The following is a 17,229-nucleotide window of genomic DNA, read 5'->3' as shown; positions in this document are numbered from 1 at the left end:
CGGCACACTAAAACCCCCTAAAACCCACCCCCGACCCTTTAAATTAAATCCCCCCCCCTCCCGAACCCCCCCCCCCCCCAAATGCTTTAAATTACCTGGGGATCCAGCGGTGGTCCAGAACGGCGGCGGTCCGGAACGGCCCCCTCAATTGAATCCTTTTGTCTTCAGCCGGCGCCATTTTGCAAAATGGCCGCCGCAAAATGGCGGCGGCCATAGACAAAAACGATTCGACGCAGGAGGTCGTTTCTGACCCCCGCTGGACTTTTGGCAAGTCTTGTGGGGGTCAGGAGGCCCCCCCAAGCTGGCCAAAAGTTTCTGGGAGGCCAGCGGGGTTCAGGAAGCGATTTCTTGCCGCGAATCGTTTTCCGTACGGAAAATGGCGCCGGCAGGAGATCGACTGCAGGAGGTCGTTCAGCGGCGAACCCCCGCTGAATGACCTCCTGCAGTCGATCTCCTGCCGGCGCCATTTTCCGTACGGAAAACGATTCGCGGCAAGAAATCGCTTCCTGAACCCCGCTGGCCTCCCAGAAACTTTTGGCCAGCTTGGGGGGGCCTCCTGACCCCCACAAGACTTGCCAAAAGTCCAGCGGGGGTCCGAAACGACCTCCTGCGTCGAATCGTTTTTGTCTATGGCCGCCGCCATTTTGCGGCGGCCATTTTGCAAAATGGCGCCGGCTGAAGACAAAAGGATTCAATTGAGGGGGCCGTTCCGGACCGCCGCCGTTCTGGACCACCGCTGGATCCCCAGGTAATTTAAAGCATTTGGGGGGGGTTCGGGAGGGTGGGGGATTTAATTTAAAGGGTCGGGGGTGGGTTTTAGGGGGTTGGCTCACGATTTTAACGATTTTTCACGATATTTTTAAAACCCAAACGGCAACAATACGATGCCCTCCCCCTCCCAGCCGAAATCGATCGTTAAGACGATCGAGGACACGATTCACATCTCTAATATATATAGCAGAGGGATAGGCAACTCTGCTCCTCGAGTGCCGCAAATGTATAACATGCATAATCAGTGTTGGATATCCTGAAAACCCAACCGGCTTGTGGCTCTCGAGGACTGGCGTTGCCCACCCCCTAATATAACAGTACACATTGAGTGCTCTTCCACTTTGCCATTGTAGCAGTGAAGAATGGCATGAGTTTATTTACCTGGAGAACATTTGCTTGCAGTAGATTCCCCAGATGATGCACCAGTTCAGAGAAAGTAGGTCTTATTTTTGGAACTCCTTGCCAGCATTGCAGCATCGTCTGGTAGCTGAGTTAAACAATGGTAAGATTAGTGGAGTAATGACAGCAGGCAGCTACTGAATGGCCATATTTCTCAAGATCAGGTCTAGGGCGCTTACATTTCTAGCGTTGCATAGTCTGGTGTCCTCATTCTTGTGCCTTCTTTCAGTCTTCTGCAAAACTCTTCATCAATATGTACACCAGGGTACGGAGAAGCTCCTGGAATGTCACAAAAAGTAAAATGAGGTTAAAAACCAAAAAATGCTGTTAATTCTTGACTTGTTAAAATAAAATAACCTGATTTTCATTTCTTTCTCTAAGCTGAAAAAGAAGATAACGTTGATTTACCTAATGAAAATATTTCCCACAGTAGGACCCCAAAGGACCACACATCACTCTGAGTTGTATACACTCTGTCAAAAATGGTTTCTGGCGCCATCCACTTCAGAGGCAGCCTAGCCTGAAAGCAGAACAAACATGCATGATAACCAATACTAAAGGAGAGACTCTTCGCTATTCAGAAAGCAACACAGGCCAGTGCCGAGACTGTGGATCAAGAAGAGTATTCCCCGGACCAGCCCACTGGCACGGTGCAGCACCGTACACACTGCCATGCAAAGGGAGCCAGGCTCTCTGGCTGGGTGAGATCTTCCACTCCCAGGGTGAGCCGTGGCTGGGCATGCTGCAGTAACAGCGCTCGCAGCCCCCTGGGTGAGGAAGAAGTCACCCATCACACAACAGAGATGATACCCAGCTGCCAGATTTAGGCCCCAGGATTTCCGGCGCAATGAATGGACTAAAGTTAATTGGGAGGAGATACGCAATAGTAAAAGAAAAATCTCAGGTACTTATGAATGAAGGTCCTAGTCCTGGTTCCAAATGAGCAGTATTAAACTTCCAACTCAAAAAAAAAAAAAAGTATTCCCATGATGCTAGAACTTTTTTTTTTTTTTATTCAAAAAGCTTACATCTCCTTTCCTGATATAATCTGGATCCTTGTAAATATCTCGTGCCAAACCAAAATCACAGATCTTAACCACGTTGTTCTCCGACAGCAGTATATTCCGAGCCGCCAGGTCTCTGTGGATGCACTGCAAAGAGAAGGAAACATGTTTCCCCAGTGTTATCTCATTTAATCTCTGCTGACAAAGTTGATCTCTTTCACATGTGTGTTACTTTCTCTCTCGCTCTCTCTCCTCACTAACTGGTCACAGAAATTAGTCTAGAAGTAAAAACATCATCAGAGCTGTTGATTTTCAAGGAGCTTCTTAGATGAGCATGGTGGTTACTGACAATTAAACAAAAACCTCTTTTTAGTTACACGAGTCCAAACACACATCTATTTACCCAGTGAGGAAGTGTGCCCTTGGAGGTTAATTGCCTCAAGATGATAGAGCAAGCTAGAAGTAGGATCAGATCAGGTTCACTTTGCTGACATTCAAAATCCTGTTCTTGATACTTTCTATAAGAGCTCTCTGCCTCAGTTTAGTAAACCTATTATTTCATATACCAGGCTGAAACACATCAAATAGCCCACAGTGTGAACTCCCTCTTACTGAAATCAATCTGTCATGAACCAAGTACAAGACACGTCATCAGTATCCTTAGCGGTGATTTTCAAAGATTTACATGGGACTTGTGCACATAAAATTGGCATATATGCGTGAAAATAGCCTTTTTGCAGGCCAAGCACATTTTTAGAAGGCCACAAGTAGCTGCATACTTCCATAGTAACATACACAGTAACATAGGAATGATGGCAGAAAAGGACCAAATGGTCCATCCAGTCTGCCCAGCAAGCTTCTTATGGTAATATGATATCTGCCATGCTATGCAGGTTACCCCCAAGTTAGTCCGTGCAGTTACCCCCAAGCCTTATGATATGGGTAGTAATATTTACAATCAAAAACCAAGCAACTGTCAAACCTATAAATTACTGCTAGCAACATTTTATTGGGTGAGGAGCCTTCTTGAATATTCAGACAGTGCTGCTTGTTGTACTTTGCTGTTGGACTTGACCGTAGAAGCAGTCCTGTGCTTTTTCCTTTATGTCTACATACCAGTACCCCAGACCATAAAAGTCAGAGCCTGTATTGGTTGCCATCTAAATCCAATTCCCTTTATTCCCCCCCCCCCCCCCCCCACACCACAAGGGCATTGTAAGGGCGTTCTGGGGCAGAGTCCGAAAGTAAATGCAGACGTCCATATTTTATAAGCGGAGTCTGCACATACACCAAACAGGCTCGCATGCTTTTACACTTGCTAATTAAGTCACAAAAATTAAATCTGACTTCTTTCGTCTGCAACCTTTGGATGGGGGCATCTGGAGCACGTGGTGGAGAATGCAGGTGAGCTGGTGAAGGGCCCGGTTCAAGCTGGGGAGGTCTGGTTCAACTACTGGAGGACTTGGCAAACTAGTGCTCGGAAGTGCAGGCACCTGTATTTCCATACGGGATATACATGCATACATCAGCTAACTTTATAAAATTCCTGCCTCTGCACAGAAACTGAGGGTTACTACGTGCACAGAAAATGTTACCTCAGAGGAGGTGGAAAGAAGCGCAAGACACACCAAGTATGAATATAGATGCAGCGCCTGCTGCGAAACAGTTCCAACGTTACATTCTGCTCCAAGAGAAAGGTTGCTAGATGGGTTGATAGGGGACCCTGCGGCTTTCTTTCATCATATGCAGAGCAATTTATTGCAGCAAACGTTCCACAAAGCTGGTTGGTTCTGCGTGTTACTCTGTCCCTCAACATGGGACTGCGTTTTGCCAAGGCTACATCGGGAGGGAAGGGTTAGCCGGAAGGAAAATCTCAAATCTGCAAGTTAAACAAATAAGTAGCCAAGCCAAGTTTGCAAAAATCACGAAAAAGACAGATCCAAAAGGAAGCTATTTCATGAGTTTTGCAAACTTGGCTTGGCAACTTATTTGTTTGTTTAACTTGAGGATTTGAAATTTCCCTTCTGGTTAAACCTGTCCCTCCTGATGCAGCCTTGGTGAAACACGGTCAGTCACATGTTGGCAGACAGAGTTACATGCTGCAATAAATTGTTCTGCATATGATGAAAGAAAGCCTCTATCAAACCATCTAGTCATTTTTCTTTTTGAGCAAAAAGGATTATTTGAACTGTTTCACAACTTTCGCTGCCGCTTGTAAAATTTAAACACATATTGCAAATGCAGGTTTATCAAATAATCACCAAAAAGAATTGACTTATTCAAATAGGAATTTTCACGCAAATCATCCTTTGTTATTTATTGTATTGTATGCCTGTGCAAACTTAAATATATTGGGATGACTAAACGGACTGTTAAAGTAAGATTGACTGAACAAATAAGCCTTCTTAAGACTTGTAAAGAAGAGGCACCTTTAGTGGATAATTTTCTTAAGAATAATCATGTCTTTCAAGATTGTAGATGGACAGTTTTGGAAAAGGATGTGGCTCACTGGCATGGTGGAGACAGAGTCCGAAGATTAATTCAACAAGAACAAAAGTGGATCTATTCAATGCAGATAGTGGCTCCGTTAGGTCTTAATAAAGAAATTGAATGGATTGTTTTCTCATAGCCACTTCTTCACTATTGGGGATTACTAGCATGACTTCAGTAAAACCATGACATCATATACGTTCCCATTACGTGTCATCACGTGAATGATTTTAAAAATCTTTATAGCACAGGCATTTCCCTTAGGCATCTTGGTACCCCTTGAGAATATCGGGATGCTAAGTAAATCTTATGCTTTAATGCCTATCTATTTCACTGTGTGATGAGACATTTAATGCATTTTTTGTATCTTTTTTAGAAAATGCTTTTTTGGAACCAAACATTCAATATCCATGAAGTAACAGAGGTTTAGAAACATAATATCGTGTCGGGCTTGGCAGCATTTTATACATCAAAAGGGGAAGTAAATATTTATATACACTTTGGTGGAAGTAACACTATATTTGAAAAAAATATTATAAAAAAATATTTTTGAATTAATCATAATTGGACCGATGATTATATAAGACCCTACCAGTCTCTTTTGAACATTATTATGTTCTAAACCTAACGGGTGGAATGATGGTCCTATTTGAATAAGTCAATTCTTTTTGGTAAGTATTTGATAAACCTGCATCTGCAATACGTGTTTGTTTTAAATAGATAGTTTCGTTTTGCTATATATATTGGGCTCTTTTGACTGTGCTTGTAAAATTTATGCATGCACTTTTATCAAACAGGTGTAGAAACGTTGAGGATCCTTGCATAAAAATGTGTATTTTTGGGATGTAGTTACACAGTGTTTTATAAACTGTGAGGCTGTGGCAGTAGAGTTTATAAAATACAGGTGTGAATTTAAGAGCATGCACTGAGTTATGCACATTATTGAAAATTACACTCTTAATGTGAATGCCAAAACACTTTCCTTAGGGCTGGATTTTCTAACTTTGCGGAGCTCCCTGAATTTGGCGGAAACGGGGGGCAAGGGGCGAAGTGGGGGGCGGGTCTGCGAAAGCCGGCCGCAATCGCACCACCGCGGTGTTATCGCTGCCGGCTTTCGCACCCAATAGTGCCACCGTGAAAGGTAGTGCTATTGGGTGCACTACTGGCGGAGATAACGTGGCTTACCTTATCACCACCAGCGAAGTCTTCGCAGCGTCCGCCCCCTCTTCTGGTGCCGATGCCGCCCCAACTCCGCCCCTTTTTAGCTTTCGCGTGTGATATGGTAGTAAGGTGGCATTTAGGATTACCTATTAAACTACCAGGTTATTATATAAAGCAGCAATCAGATAATGTGCTAGACGGTGAGTAGTTAAAAACTGGGTGCACTGTTTCTTTCAACCCTCATCACCACTTAATATTTTCTTTTGGCAAAAAACTGTATTTTTTTTTTTTTATAGAGTTGCTCACCTTGCGGGAAGCCAAAAACTCCATGCCCCGGGCCACTTGGAAGCTGTAACAGATGAGATCCTCCAAGCTCAGAAAGTTTTTGCACAGTTCTTCAGCAAGTGAAAAAGAAAATTCAAGTCAAATACTGGCTCTATATTTCCTGTGTGCAACCAAGAACATATTGCCTATGCCCAGTGTATGCCATTTAACATACAGACTTTTTTTCATCGTTCATGAGACATAGTTTGTAGAGGGACAGATGTGGACAGTATTATTCATCTCTATATTTAGTTGCCTCCAAAAGCATGATGCATTTTAACAATTATTACATTTGCCCATGGTACAGTAATCATAGTTTCATGGCAAAGGGTTAAGAAGTTCTGCAGAGGTTGAGATATCCATCTGCCACAATTCCCAAGAGCCATTTCTGCAAGGTAAATGGCTTTTTACACTGGTAAATTGGCTATTTGGCGCTTGCTCGCTCTATGTGTTCCTTAAAGTACCTCGAACATTGTTCCACATTGAACTGAAAAGCGGGTATATTTCAGCCTGGTTCCTGTTGGATAGAAAGCATGGATTTCCATGAAATCCGCTGGTACATGCCTAACATACCTCCCATGCAGAGCCTCCAAAGTCTGACGCAGATTCAGTGAATCAGAAAGCTACAGGGGAGCTCCTACAAATCTGCATCCAATCTCCCCAAATCTACAGTGGATTTTCCCCCATCAATGGGCATTATCTTTAAAAGAAATTTATCCAAGGACAGATTCCCAAACCTCTGAAATGTTTTTGGGGTTGCTCGATATTTTCCCTAACCTTTTTAAGAACAGGTTCGAACATCCCTGTTTATATAATAGCTAAGGATCTTAAAAAGACAGTATTTACTGATTTTTACTCTTAAATTCCTAAGAATTCTACTCATTTTGAGATAGAACATGCAATATTTTGTTCTTTATTTTGGGTTTTTTATTTAATTAATTTAAAACTAGTCAGCAGTTTCATTGTTATAACATTTCTGGACCTGATTTTGAACTAGAGATGAGCCAAAAAAAAATCCCTGCAAAACTAAGAGTCAATAACAAGCTGTCCAATACTTTTCCAAGTGACCCTAGCATGTAATGTCATTTATTCTCCTTTCAAAGTTTACTGCTTTAACAAAAATAAATAAAAATAAACTTCTTTATATGTGGATGACAGTAACATCCGTTTGTGCAGCTTCCTAGCTGTATGAGCTGTGGATCAACAGCCACGTTCCCAAATCTCTTTTGTGATGCATTACGTCTAAACAAAGGACGACAAAAATAGCATTTCCTATTGCAGGACATGCTGCCTATAAATATCAGAAGCCACCATCTGTAAAACGTGCAACTATGAAAACGAGCACTGTTTCTCCCAGGCAAAATCCAGCTTTGCTCTCGTAATGACTCGTGTGTTTCCAAGATGCAACAAAAATTGCCTGGTGCTTCTTGCATGCGGGGTACTGGAAAGGAAAGAAAAGGCTGCTGCCGTAGGATTCTAATCACGGGTACAAAATTGGGGATATGAGTTACTGCAAAGGCCCCTGGATTACCGCAGTTTATGGCAAGCATGAGGTACCATTGAGAGAGAGAGAGAGAGAGAGAGATACTTTTAAACTGCAAGGATAGCTCTGCTGTCTACGGCGCCTTGTAAGCACGGTAGCAATATTGAGCATCCACTGCAAGAAGGTTACGCTAGCTGTTCAAATGTTTTTAAAGTGTAGGATAGAACATCGGCTATTATTCTGGGAAACGAACATCACCATGATGGAGAGAGCTTGCATTCCCTGCCCCCAAGGAGCTGAGGGAGATGCTGCTGAGGCCGGCTGAATAGGAAGAGGTTTCCTATAATCCTAATGCAGCCTCTGCCCTGCGGTTCCACTGGCTTTGTAATTCATGGAGCAAAATAATGACAACGGCACTGTAACGATGCACCTCACCTTCTTCCTCCTCCTCGCTAAGAGACCTCTCTTCTGCAAATCCAGAGCTCGCCGAGCTTTGGCTGCTTGTAATGCTGCCCAAACGCAGCTTCACGTCTCCCGGGATATCACCCGCCTGCTTTTCTTTGCCGTGGCTAAAACTGGCATTTTTAGTCTAAAATGAAAACATATATATATGTGTTACCATTAATGATGGGAACAGTTTACACTGTGCAAATGCTTTCACGGATATCATAGCAGGTAAAGGTACTGAAAATATTTGGGATGAAAAAAAATAGAAATGTCAGACTCTTCCCCAAATTGTATTTTGCACTTAGAAAGAAAAGAAAAAAAAATCTGTCACATTCTCTTGGTTATTCTTTCTTGATGCCTGCACTCTTCTGCTCTTGTTTATGAGAGCAGACCCCAGAGGATGAGGGCCATAGGAAGGAGACAGACCCGAACTTACAGGAAAAGAGCGGCCGAGAAATAGAAACACTAGCTAGAGATTGCATGCACTAGGGTCTACAGAACAAAGAAACTGCTGCAAGTAAGGCCACAAGAGTCAGTACAAACTTAATTTTATCCACTACTCAAAAATTCCCGAGAAATCTTAAAACACTGTTAGACAATGTACAAGCTTTTAGTCTTCTTCAGTTGCTTAGGCACTCATTCAGCTTTTTATTATCGAGCAAATACTGTACCTTGTACGGAACAAATTCATTTCTTTTGCTTCTTAAATAACTAGACAAGTTTCCAAATCTGCAGTATTCCACAATCAACATCAGTGGTCCTACATGGAATATAATGAATACAATCACTAAATCAGACCAGTGCTCTGTAGAGAAATATGAACGCCCCCAACCTGAGACCTGGGCATTCTGCTGCTCTGCCTTCGAGTACAATTTCTTGTCCCATGATTCTAAAACTAGTGTCCAAGGGAAGTGAAAGATATATCCCAGAACCTTAATCTCATCTGTTTAATCTCATGCCTCAGAATCTCAACTGAGGCTGTGCATTCTTTGGAAATGAAATACAAAATTTTGAAATTTCAGGGGATTTGTTTCCCATTTTTGTGAGCTAAATAATTTTAGTGTGTACTATTTGAAGAAAAAGCCCAAAACAAACCTGAATGAAACTAAAAAAAAGGGAGCACGAACACCCCTAATCCCAATAGAAACCAAAGAGATGAAATATTCTAGTTGAGAAGGGTATTGAGAGCCCTCAGTTCTTACCGCCTGGTCTGGTGCAAGCACCCAGCAGGTTAACAACATTAAGGTGGTGACCAATATGAATGAGAATCTTCAGCTCTGACATGAGCGCCTTGTGCTCACTGGATGTGGCTCCCTCTGCAAAACATAAATGGGTTGGGAGAGGGTGCCCGGCACATTAGCGCCAGAGAAACTGAGTGCCTTACATGTTTCTAGAAAGCTGGCAATGCATCATGAAAGGAAATGCAGCATTATAATAGATAAGGTAACTCATAAAACTCAGTGACAAAAGGTCATTCTTTCTCTTTGACATGATGATAGACAAGAATGGGCATAACTTTAACGCCCTTAATAAAAAGACTTCTAGAAATAGGGTCCAGAGACATTTTTTATTCTCAGAGCAAATTTGACTACAGGGGAACCAATTCTCTCAGACCTTAAGGAGGGAGGCAGTGATTTAGACATAATGTAAAGTAACAGTAACATTCTGCATGGTTAGAGAAGCAGAACTATTTGATTAAATGTCTTCTACATTTCACATAAAAGGGGGGAAGCATGTAATATTAGTCTACATAAATTTGCAGGCTATTATGTGCCCCAACTACCAGTTTTCGAAGCAAACTCGCGTGGGTTAGTTCACTTAGGCTTTTTTTTCTTAGCACAACTCTGCACACACAATTACACCTGTTGCTAGGTGTGTGTAGTTTTGATGAGAGAATTTATGCGCATGCTTTTCAAAATCAAAAGTTGGGTGCGCACGAGTCCCATCCCCTCCTAGACTCCGCCCTCTGGAACGCCTCTCCCCCGTGTGTGTAAAAGTCCACGCAAACAATGTGCAGGCACAGTTTTTATGCACATATCCACTGCACAATCTTGCAAAGGGACGTTTCTGCAGGCGAACAATCCCCCTCTGAGAGGGCAAGTTTCAAAGCCACTAACCAAGGTAGAATGGCTTGGCTGAGAATTACCTTCCTCGGCCCAACTAAAAAGCATAGATGTGGGTTTTCATGGCACGTGCGCTTTTAGCTGGGTTAAAAAGAGGCCTTCCAGGGGCATGGTTAGATCAGGGGAGGAACACTGTGAATATACATATAATTTTCTAACATACACTTACTATTTTGATCCCCTCCACCTCCCCCAAATCTTTCAATCGCACAAACAGCAGCTGCAAAAATACCCTGGCAATTTTAAACCAGTCTTTGTGGCCGCTTATTTTCAAAAATTGCTGCAATTTTGAAGCGAGCTAAAATTTCTCAATTACATTGCAAACAATAAGGAATGTTCCGAATCACCTCAAAATGTAACGTGCCCTCACTAGTTAACTGGTAGGGCAGTGCAGACCATGAACATCCCACCTTCTCTAGCATCGTTCCCGATAACGAACTCAGCTCTCGAATTCGAAATGCGCTACAGCAAGGATGGCCAGCTCCGGTCCTCAAGAGCCACAAACAAGCCACATTTTCAGGATATCCACAATGAATATGCATGAGTTTGATGTGCATGCACTGCCTCCATATTGTATGCAAATCTATCTCGCAGATATTCAATGTGGATATCCTGAAATCCAGACTTGTTTGCAGCTCCTGAGGACTGGAGTTGGCCACCCCATACTAAAGCATATCGATCCTATTGGAAAGATAGTTTTATGATTTTACTATCGTACAGTTCTGCGGACTATTTTCTGTTATAGGGAAACAACACAATCAAGAATAAGCAGAGAAATATCACAGTCTCAATGGGCTTATGCTGAAAGTCATCAATATCACTAGCAGACATAAAATCCAACTCTCTCCACTTTAGCAGAACTGTGCATTAAAGCGTTCCACAAAATCTCAACAATAGAAAGCATACCACTTTGATTGCATCATTAAACTGCTGTTACCTTTCAATACACTCTTGATTAGGGGCGAGCTGGTGACAGTTCTTCAAGTAATTTGCGTAACAATCTGCCAACCTTGCTGAACATTTGTTCAAGATCGAATAGTGAGCCAGAGCCTTATTTGCTTCCCACCCAAGAAGACAGAGAGCTAAATCAGGGGTTAAGACTCATAACCCTATCCGAGCTCAGTTACCTGCTATTCTTCCAAGGGCAAATACACTGTAGACCCGATATAGCACGGTCAATGGGGTCCAAAAATATGGTCCACCATATAAGTGAGCCCGCGTTATATCGAGTTTATATATTTTGCTGTAATAGATAAGAAAGATGTGATAATCCTCTACTGTACAATTTTTTGGATGCTAGAAATAAAGATTTCATAGAACTAAAGGTTTTATTGCTAGGAACAAAAATGCTAAGAACAAACCATCTGCACTCTATAATTATCAATTTAAAAAAATCATGAAATAGCAAGATATCTATTTTACTATTGAAAAAATGTCTGAAATTGGGACCCAACCTTTGATTGCATTATTAGCGTTTTACGTTATATTAAGCCATGTTATAATGGGTCTACAGTGTTTACACTTGCATGAAAAATTAAAACTTCTGGTTGTTTAGTGCTATCTTTCCCTTGCTGAGGTTACTGGCACAAGGACAAAACCACAAAAGCACAACATTCCTACATTTTAATTCTTTATAAAGTAACTGCCTCACGCAGAATAAGACCTCAAGTTTTAATTCTTTGTCACAAGCCGCTAGTTTAATGATTTGTTTTTACCTTTCAGCATTTTGACAGCAACTGTTTTGCAAGTGGCGGTTTTGTCAATTCCAAAGGCATCTGCTTCCATAACCTGACCAAACGCTCCACGACCAAGTGGCTTACCTAAGAGAAAAAAACATCAGTGAGGTTTAGTTTTATTGGTATGGAAATGTGTGTACAGGGCTTTTTTTTTAGATTTACAGTCCACTTTTGCACTTTTTTTCAGCACTTCAAAGTGGATTACATTCAGGTACTGTAGGTATTTCCCTATCCCCAGAGGACTCACAATCTAAGGGGTTCATTTATCAAAATGCGGTAAATACCGCATGCGTTAGCAAAAGAGACCCTTGCCCAAATCCCATCTTGGAGGGAGTTTCCTCACTCCGAAGGCCAGCTAATCGTCACAAGAGACCACTGTTCTGTTCATACGTCTCATGTAGAATGTGACAGTGGCCCCTAAACCCCTACACCCTTATCTAATCCCCACCTTGAGTTACTAGGTGGGCCTATCCTAGGGATATAAATACTTATGCATGGGACATGCTATCATGGCTGGTTTCTCTCTCTCTCTCTCTCTCTCAAATTGTCTGACCTCAGCCTTACAGAATGCATCACAGGCCACCCTTCTTTGCATTTATTGGCATAGCAGTTCAGTGGAGAAGGAGAGAAGCCTCTCAATCCTAAAGGTATACAGTAATATAGGCACTAACATTTTCTCCTCCACTGTAAAACAGGACAGTACAGGCACCTTGTTCAACTTGGTGTAATTAATATTGACTTTTTTTCAATTGTTTTCTAAGCTTACAGTGCCACTGTGGCATGCGCCCATAAAAATCAATAAACAGAATATCTGCGCTCATTCTGCAAAGTTGCTGAAAATGCAAATGATCTCCATGGGAATTTAGGGATTTTGGGAAGGGGACCGTGCCCATTAAAATGACTTGCATGATAAAGCACCCAGTTAAGCGTACAAGAAGAGCCCTCACCTAGTTTTAGCCGGTCTCTGGGGAACTCCCACTTGCTAGCATCATAGGAGAGCCGCTCGCAGTGTTCATCCAGCGGGACCTCGTCAGAATCCATGATGATTGACAGGTAACCGCTCTTCAGTTCACCTCCACCAGGCTGGAAAACAACAATCTGTCAGATGAACTGTACAATTTTATTTTATTTTTTTTACAAGAAGAAAATAGCAGTCACATCCACTCTCCTGCCACATTATTCAGCCTTTTATATGTAGAGATCCCTTGGAAGGAGCAAACCTCCTTTGGTTTTAGGAGGAAACTTAATGACCACAGTGTGGGTGTACAGCTCCACCATGTGGAACAGAGTACTTGGTAAGTTCCTCTGGTATATTGACCACCATCTTAGGTTATGGATTTTAGGTTTTTTTTCCACAGGCAGCATGTCTTGGCTGTCCTCTGCTATTTGATGTTGTGTTTGACCCTTAACTTCTCAGTGGAGATTTTTATTTTGGATATGGGAGTTTCTATCCTTTTCGTATTTTTTGTTGCTAATTTCTTTGAGTTCTGAGTACCCATTAATAGGGATGTGAATCGTTTTCCATATCGTCTTAACGATAGAAATCGTGTGGCAGGGCAAGAAAATCGTCATAGGCACGATTTTTTAGTTAAAAAATCGTTAAAAATCGTTTTTTCCGATTAGTGCGCACTAACTCGAGTTAGTGCGCACTAACGGGAGTTAGTGCGCACTAACTGGGAGTTAGTGCGCACTAACTGAAAATGATACAATTTGACACTTTTCAGGTCAGTTAAGGTCAGTTTAGGAATGAATATGTATTCCTATTGGCTGCCCTCTTATTTATTCATGTTACCAAGTTTCCTACTGACAGTATATGGGGGATGGGAAATGGAAACAGTTGGTAGCTTGACAAAACAAGTAATGTGATCAGTCAATGTGACTAGAACTTGTGCCCTAACCCTGATACCAGGGGTATTGTGATCTTCCTGCACACAGTGCCCTATCCCTATTAATACCAGGAGTGTTGTGATCTTCCTGCACACAGTGCCCTATCCCTAATACCAGGGGTGTTGTGATCTTCCTGCACACAGTGCCCTATTCCTGATACTGGGGGTGTTGTGATCTTCCTGCACACAGTGCCCTATTCCTGATACCGGGGGTGTTGTGATCTTCTTGCACACATCCCGATATCAGGGATAGGGCACTGCATGCAGGAAGATCACAACACTCCTGGTATTAATAGGGATAGGGCACTGCATGCAGGAAGATCACAACACTCCTGGTATTAATAGGGATAGGGCACTGCATGCAGGAAGATCACAACACCCCTGGTATCAGGGATAGGGCACTGTGTGCAGGAAGATCACAATACCCCGGAGGAGTGAGGGTCAGGCAGCTCCCCCCTGTCTGTGAAGCCAGCCTCTCACTAGTAATGCAGGGAGGGAGCTGTCTCAGACTTCACCATCCTCCCCCCCCCCTTACCCACACACCATTCACTAGCTGGGACATGGGGGAAGTCAGGAGTGAGGGTCAGGCAGCTCCCCCCTGTCTGTGAAGCCAGCCTCTCACTAGTAATGCAGGGAGGGAGCTGTCTCAGACTTCACCATCCACCCCCCCCCCCCCTCACCCACACACCATTCACTAGCTGGGACATGGGGGAAGTCAGGAGTGAGGGACAGGCAGCTCCCCCCTGTCTGTGAAGCCAGCCTCTCACTAGTAATGCAGGGAGGGAGCTGTCTCAGACTTCACCATCCACCCCCCCCCCCCTCACCCACACACCATTCACTAGCTGGGACATGGGGGAAGTCAGGAGTGAGGGACAGGCAGCTCCCCCCTGTCTGTGAAGCCAGCCTCTCACTAGTAATGCAGGGAGGGAGCTGTCTCAGACTTCACCATCCTCCCCCCCCCCCTCACCCACACACCATTCACTAGCTGGGACATGGGGGAAGTCAGGAGTGAGGGTCAGGCAGCTCCCCCCTGTCTGTGAAGCCAGCCTCTCACTAGTAATGCAGGGAGGGAGCTGTCTCAGACTTCACCATCCTCCCCCCCCCCCTCACCCACACACCATTCACTAGCTGGGACATGGGGGAAGTCAGGAGTGAGGGTCAGGCAGCTCCCCCCTGTCTGCGAAGCCAGCCTCTCACTAGTAATGCAGGGAGGGAGCTGTCTCAGACTTCACCATCCTCCCCCCCCCCCCTCACCCACACACCATTCACTAGCTGGGACATGGGGGAAGTCAGGAGTGAGGGTCAGGCAGCTCCCCCCTGTCTGTGAAGCCAGCCTCTCACTAGTAATGCAGGGAGGGAGCTGTCTCAGACTTCACCATCCTCCCCCCCCCCCCCCCTCACCCACACACCATTCACTAGCTGGGACATGGGGGAAGTCAGGAGTGAGGGTCAGGCAGCTCCCCCCTGTCTGTGAAGCCAGCCTCTCACTAGTAATGCAGGGAGGGAGCTGTCTCAGACTTCACCATCCTCCCCCCCCCCTCACCCACACACCATTCACTAGCTGGGACATGGGGGAAGTCAGGAGTGAGGGTCAGGCAGCTCCCCCCTGTCTGTGAAGCCAGCCTCTCACTAGTAATGCAGGGAGGGAGCTGTCTCAGACTTCACCATCCTCCCCCCCCCCCCTCACCCACACACCATTCACTAGCTGGGACATGGGGGAAGTCAGGAGTGAGGGTCAGGCAGCTCCCCCCTGTCTGTGAAGCCAGCCTCTCACTAGTAATGCAGGGAGGGAGCTGTCTCAGACTTCACCATCCTCCCCCCCCCCCCCTCACCCACACACCATTCACTAGCTGGGACATGGGGGAAGTCAGGAGTGAGGGTCAGGCAGCTCCCCCCTGTCTGTGAAGCCAGCCTCTCACTAGTAATGCAGGGAGGGAGCTGTCTCAGACTTCACCATCCTCCCCCCCCCCCTCACCCACACACCATTCACTAGCTGGGACATGGGGGAAGTCAGGAGTGAGGGTCAGGCAGCTCCTCCCTGTCTGTGAAGCCAGCCTCTCACTAGTAATGCAGGGAGGGAGCTGTCTCAGACTGGTATCAGGGTTAGGGCACTGTGTGCAGGAAGATCACAACACTCCTGGTATTAATAGGGATAGGGCACTGTAAGAGATGACTGTAGTAGATTGAATAAAGATCTGATGTTTCTGCTCTCCTCACACCAAACAAAAACAACACACAAGCAGAGAAGCCCTTCTTACAAAGCTGAGCTAGTGAGTTAAGTAGGAGGAAAAGTAAACATACTGGTGCCAGTGTGGCTACTTAAAAAATACACTTACCAACAATCAATTACATATATTTGAACTGTGTACAGTTCCAGCCAGGACCACCTTTCTAAAATGCACAGTGATTGGCAAATTCAACATGCACTAGCATTTCAGGTGCCTGCTAACAAAAATAATAAACAAACAAGTTCTAGTCACGTGAGTGCTGATCATTACATTACTTTTTTTGTCAAGCTTCCAACTGTTTCCATTTCACATCCCCCCAACCATATTGGTAACATCAATAGATAAGAGCACAGCCAGCCAATAGGAATACATACATACATATTCATTCCTAAGTGACCTTTACTGACCTGGGAAGTGTGAACACTTTGTTTCATTTTCTGTTGGTGTTCGTTAGTTTCCAGTTCCATTTCCCATCCCCCCAACCATCACCTCAGTGGTAACCTTGGTAACATCAATAGATAAGAGGGCAGCCAGCCAATAGGAACACATATTCATTCCTAACTGACCTTCAGTGACCTGGAAAGTGTTTATTTGTATCATTTTCAGTTAGTGCGCACTAAATCGAGTTAGTGCGCACTATCGGGGAGTTAGTGCGCACTAACTCGAGTTAGTGCGCACTAACACGATTTAACGATTTTTAACGATAAATCGTTAGAATTTCTATTGTATCGTGTTCTATAACGATTTAAGACGATATAAACATTATCGGACGATAATTTTAATCGTTGAAAAACGATTCACATCCCTAGCCCATTAATAAGGGACTCAGTTAAGTTTTTTTGCTACTTTAGCATCAAAGGGAGAGGTTGCTTCACTGAGAAGGAACCTGCAGATTATCAGTATCCAGAGGAGGGATGGCTTACAGCCAACCAGAGATGAAGAAGGAAGAAGATGGGATGGACTGAATATCTACTGTAGATTTTGAGAAGAGTAGTGACAGGAGTATCATTCTGATACTGGAAAGGAGAAGAGGTACTGTGAGGAGACTAAGGAGTGTGAGAAGACAGGAGTGTGAGAAGACAGCTTGCAGAGGTAGGAGATAAATGATTGTGTATTTGAAAAAGCATCTAAAAATAGATTTCATCCTCACCAACATTTGGAGGGAAGCACTAACTTA

General features: G+C 44.0%; 1 protein-coding gene across 1 annotated transcript in view; it reads right to left on the bottom strand.

Annotated features, from left to right (window-relative positions):
- Positions 1 to 17,229, bottom strand: part of KDR (kinase insert domain receptor) — a 105,898-nt gene that overhangs the window by 12,604 nt on the left and 76,065 nt on the right. The window contains 10 exon segments of the mRNA XM_029587538.1: positions 1,153 to 1,258; positions 1,350 to 1,449; positions 1,579 to 1,690; positions 2,199 to 2,321; positions 6,132 to 6,220; positions 8,068 to 8,221; positions 8,751 to 8,839; positions 9,282 to 9,395; positions 11,918 to 12,022; positions 12,886 to 13,021. Of these exon segments, the coding sequence (XP_029443398.1) occupies positions 1,153 to 1,258; positions 1,350 to 1,449; positions 1,579 to 1,690; positions 2,199 to 2,321; positions 6,132 to 6,220; positions 8,068 to 8,221; positions 8,751 to 8,839; positions 9,282 to 9,395; positions 11,918 to 12,022; positions 12,886 to 13,021 (1,128 nt within the window).

Source organism: Rhinatrema bivittatum, chromosome 1 (assembly GCF_901001135.1).
Source record: "Rhinatrema bivittatum chromosome 1, aRhiBiv1.1, whole genome shotgun sequence".
In the NCBI taxonomy this organism is placed as follows: domain Eukaryota; kingdom Metazoa; phylum Chordata; class Amphibia; order Gymnophiona; family Rhinatrematidae; genus Rhinatrema; species Rhinatrema bivittatum.
Note: the sequence above shows the minus strand (reverse complement) of the source record. Positions and strands in the feature narration are given on the sequence as shown.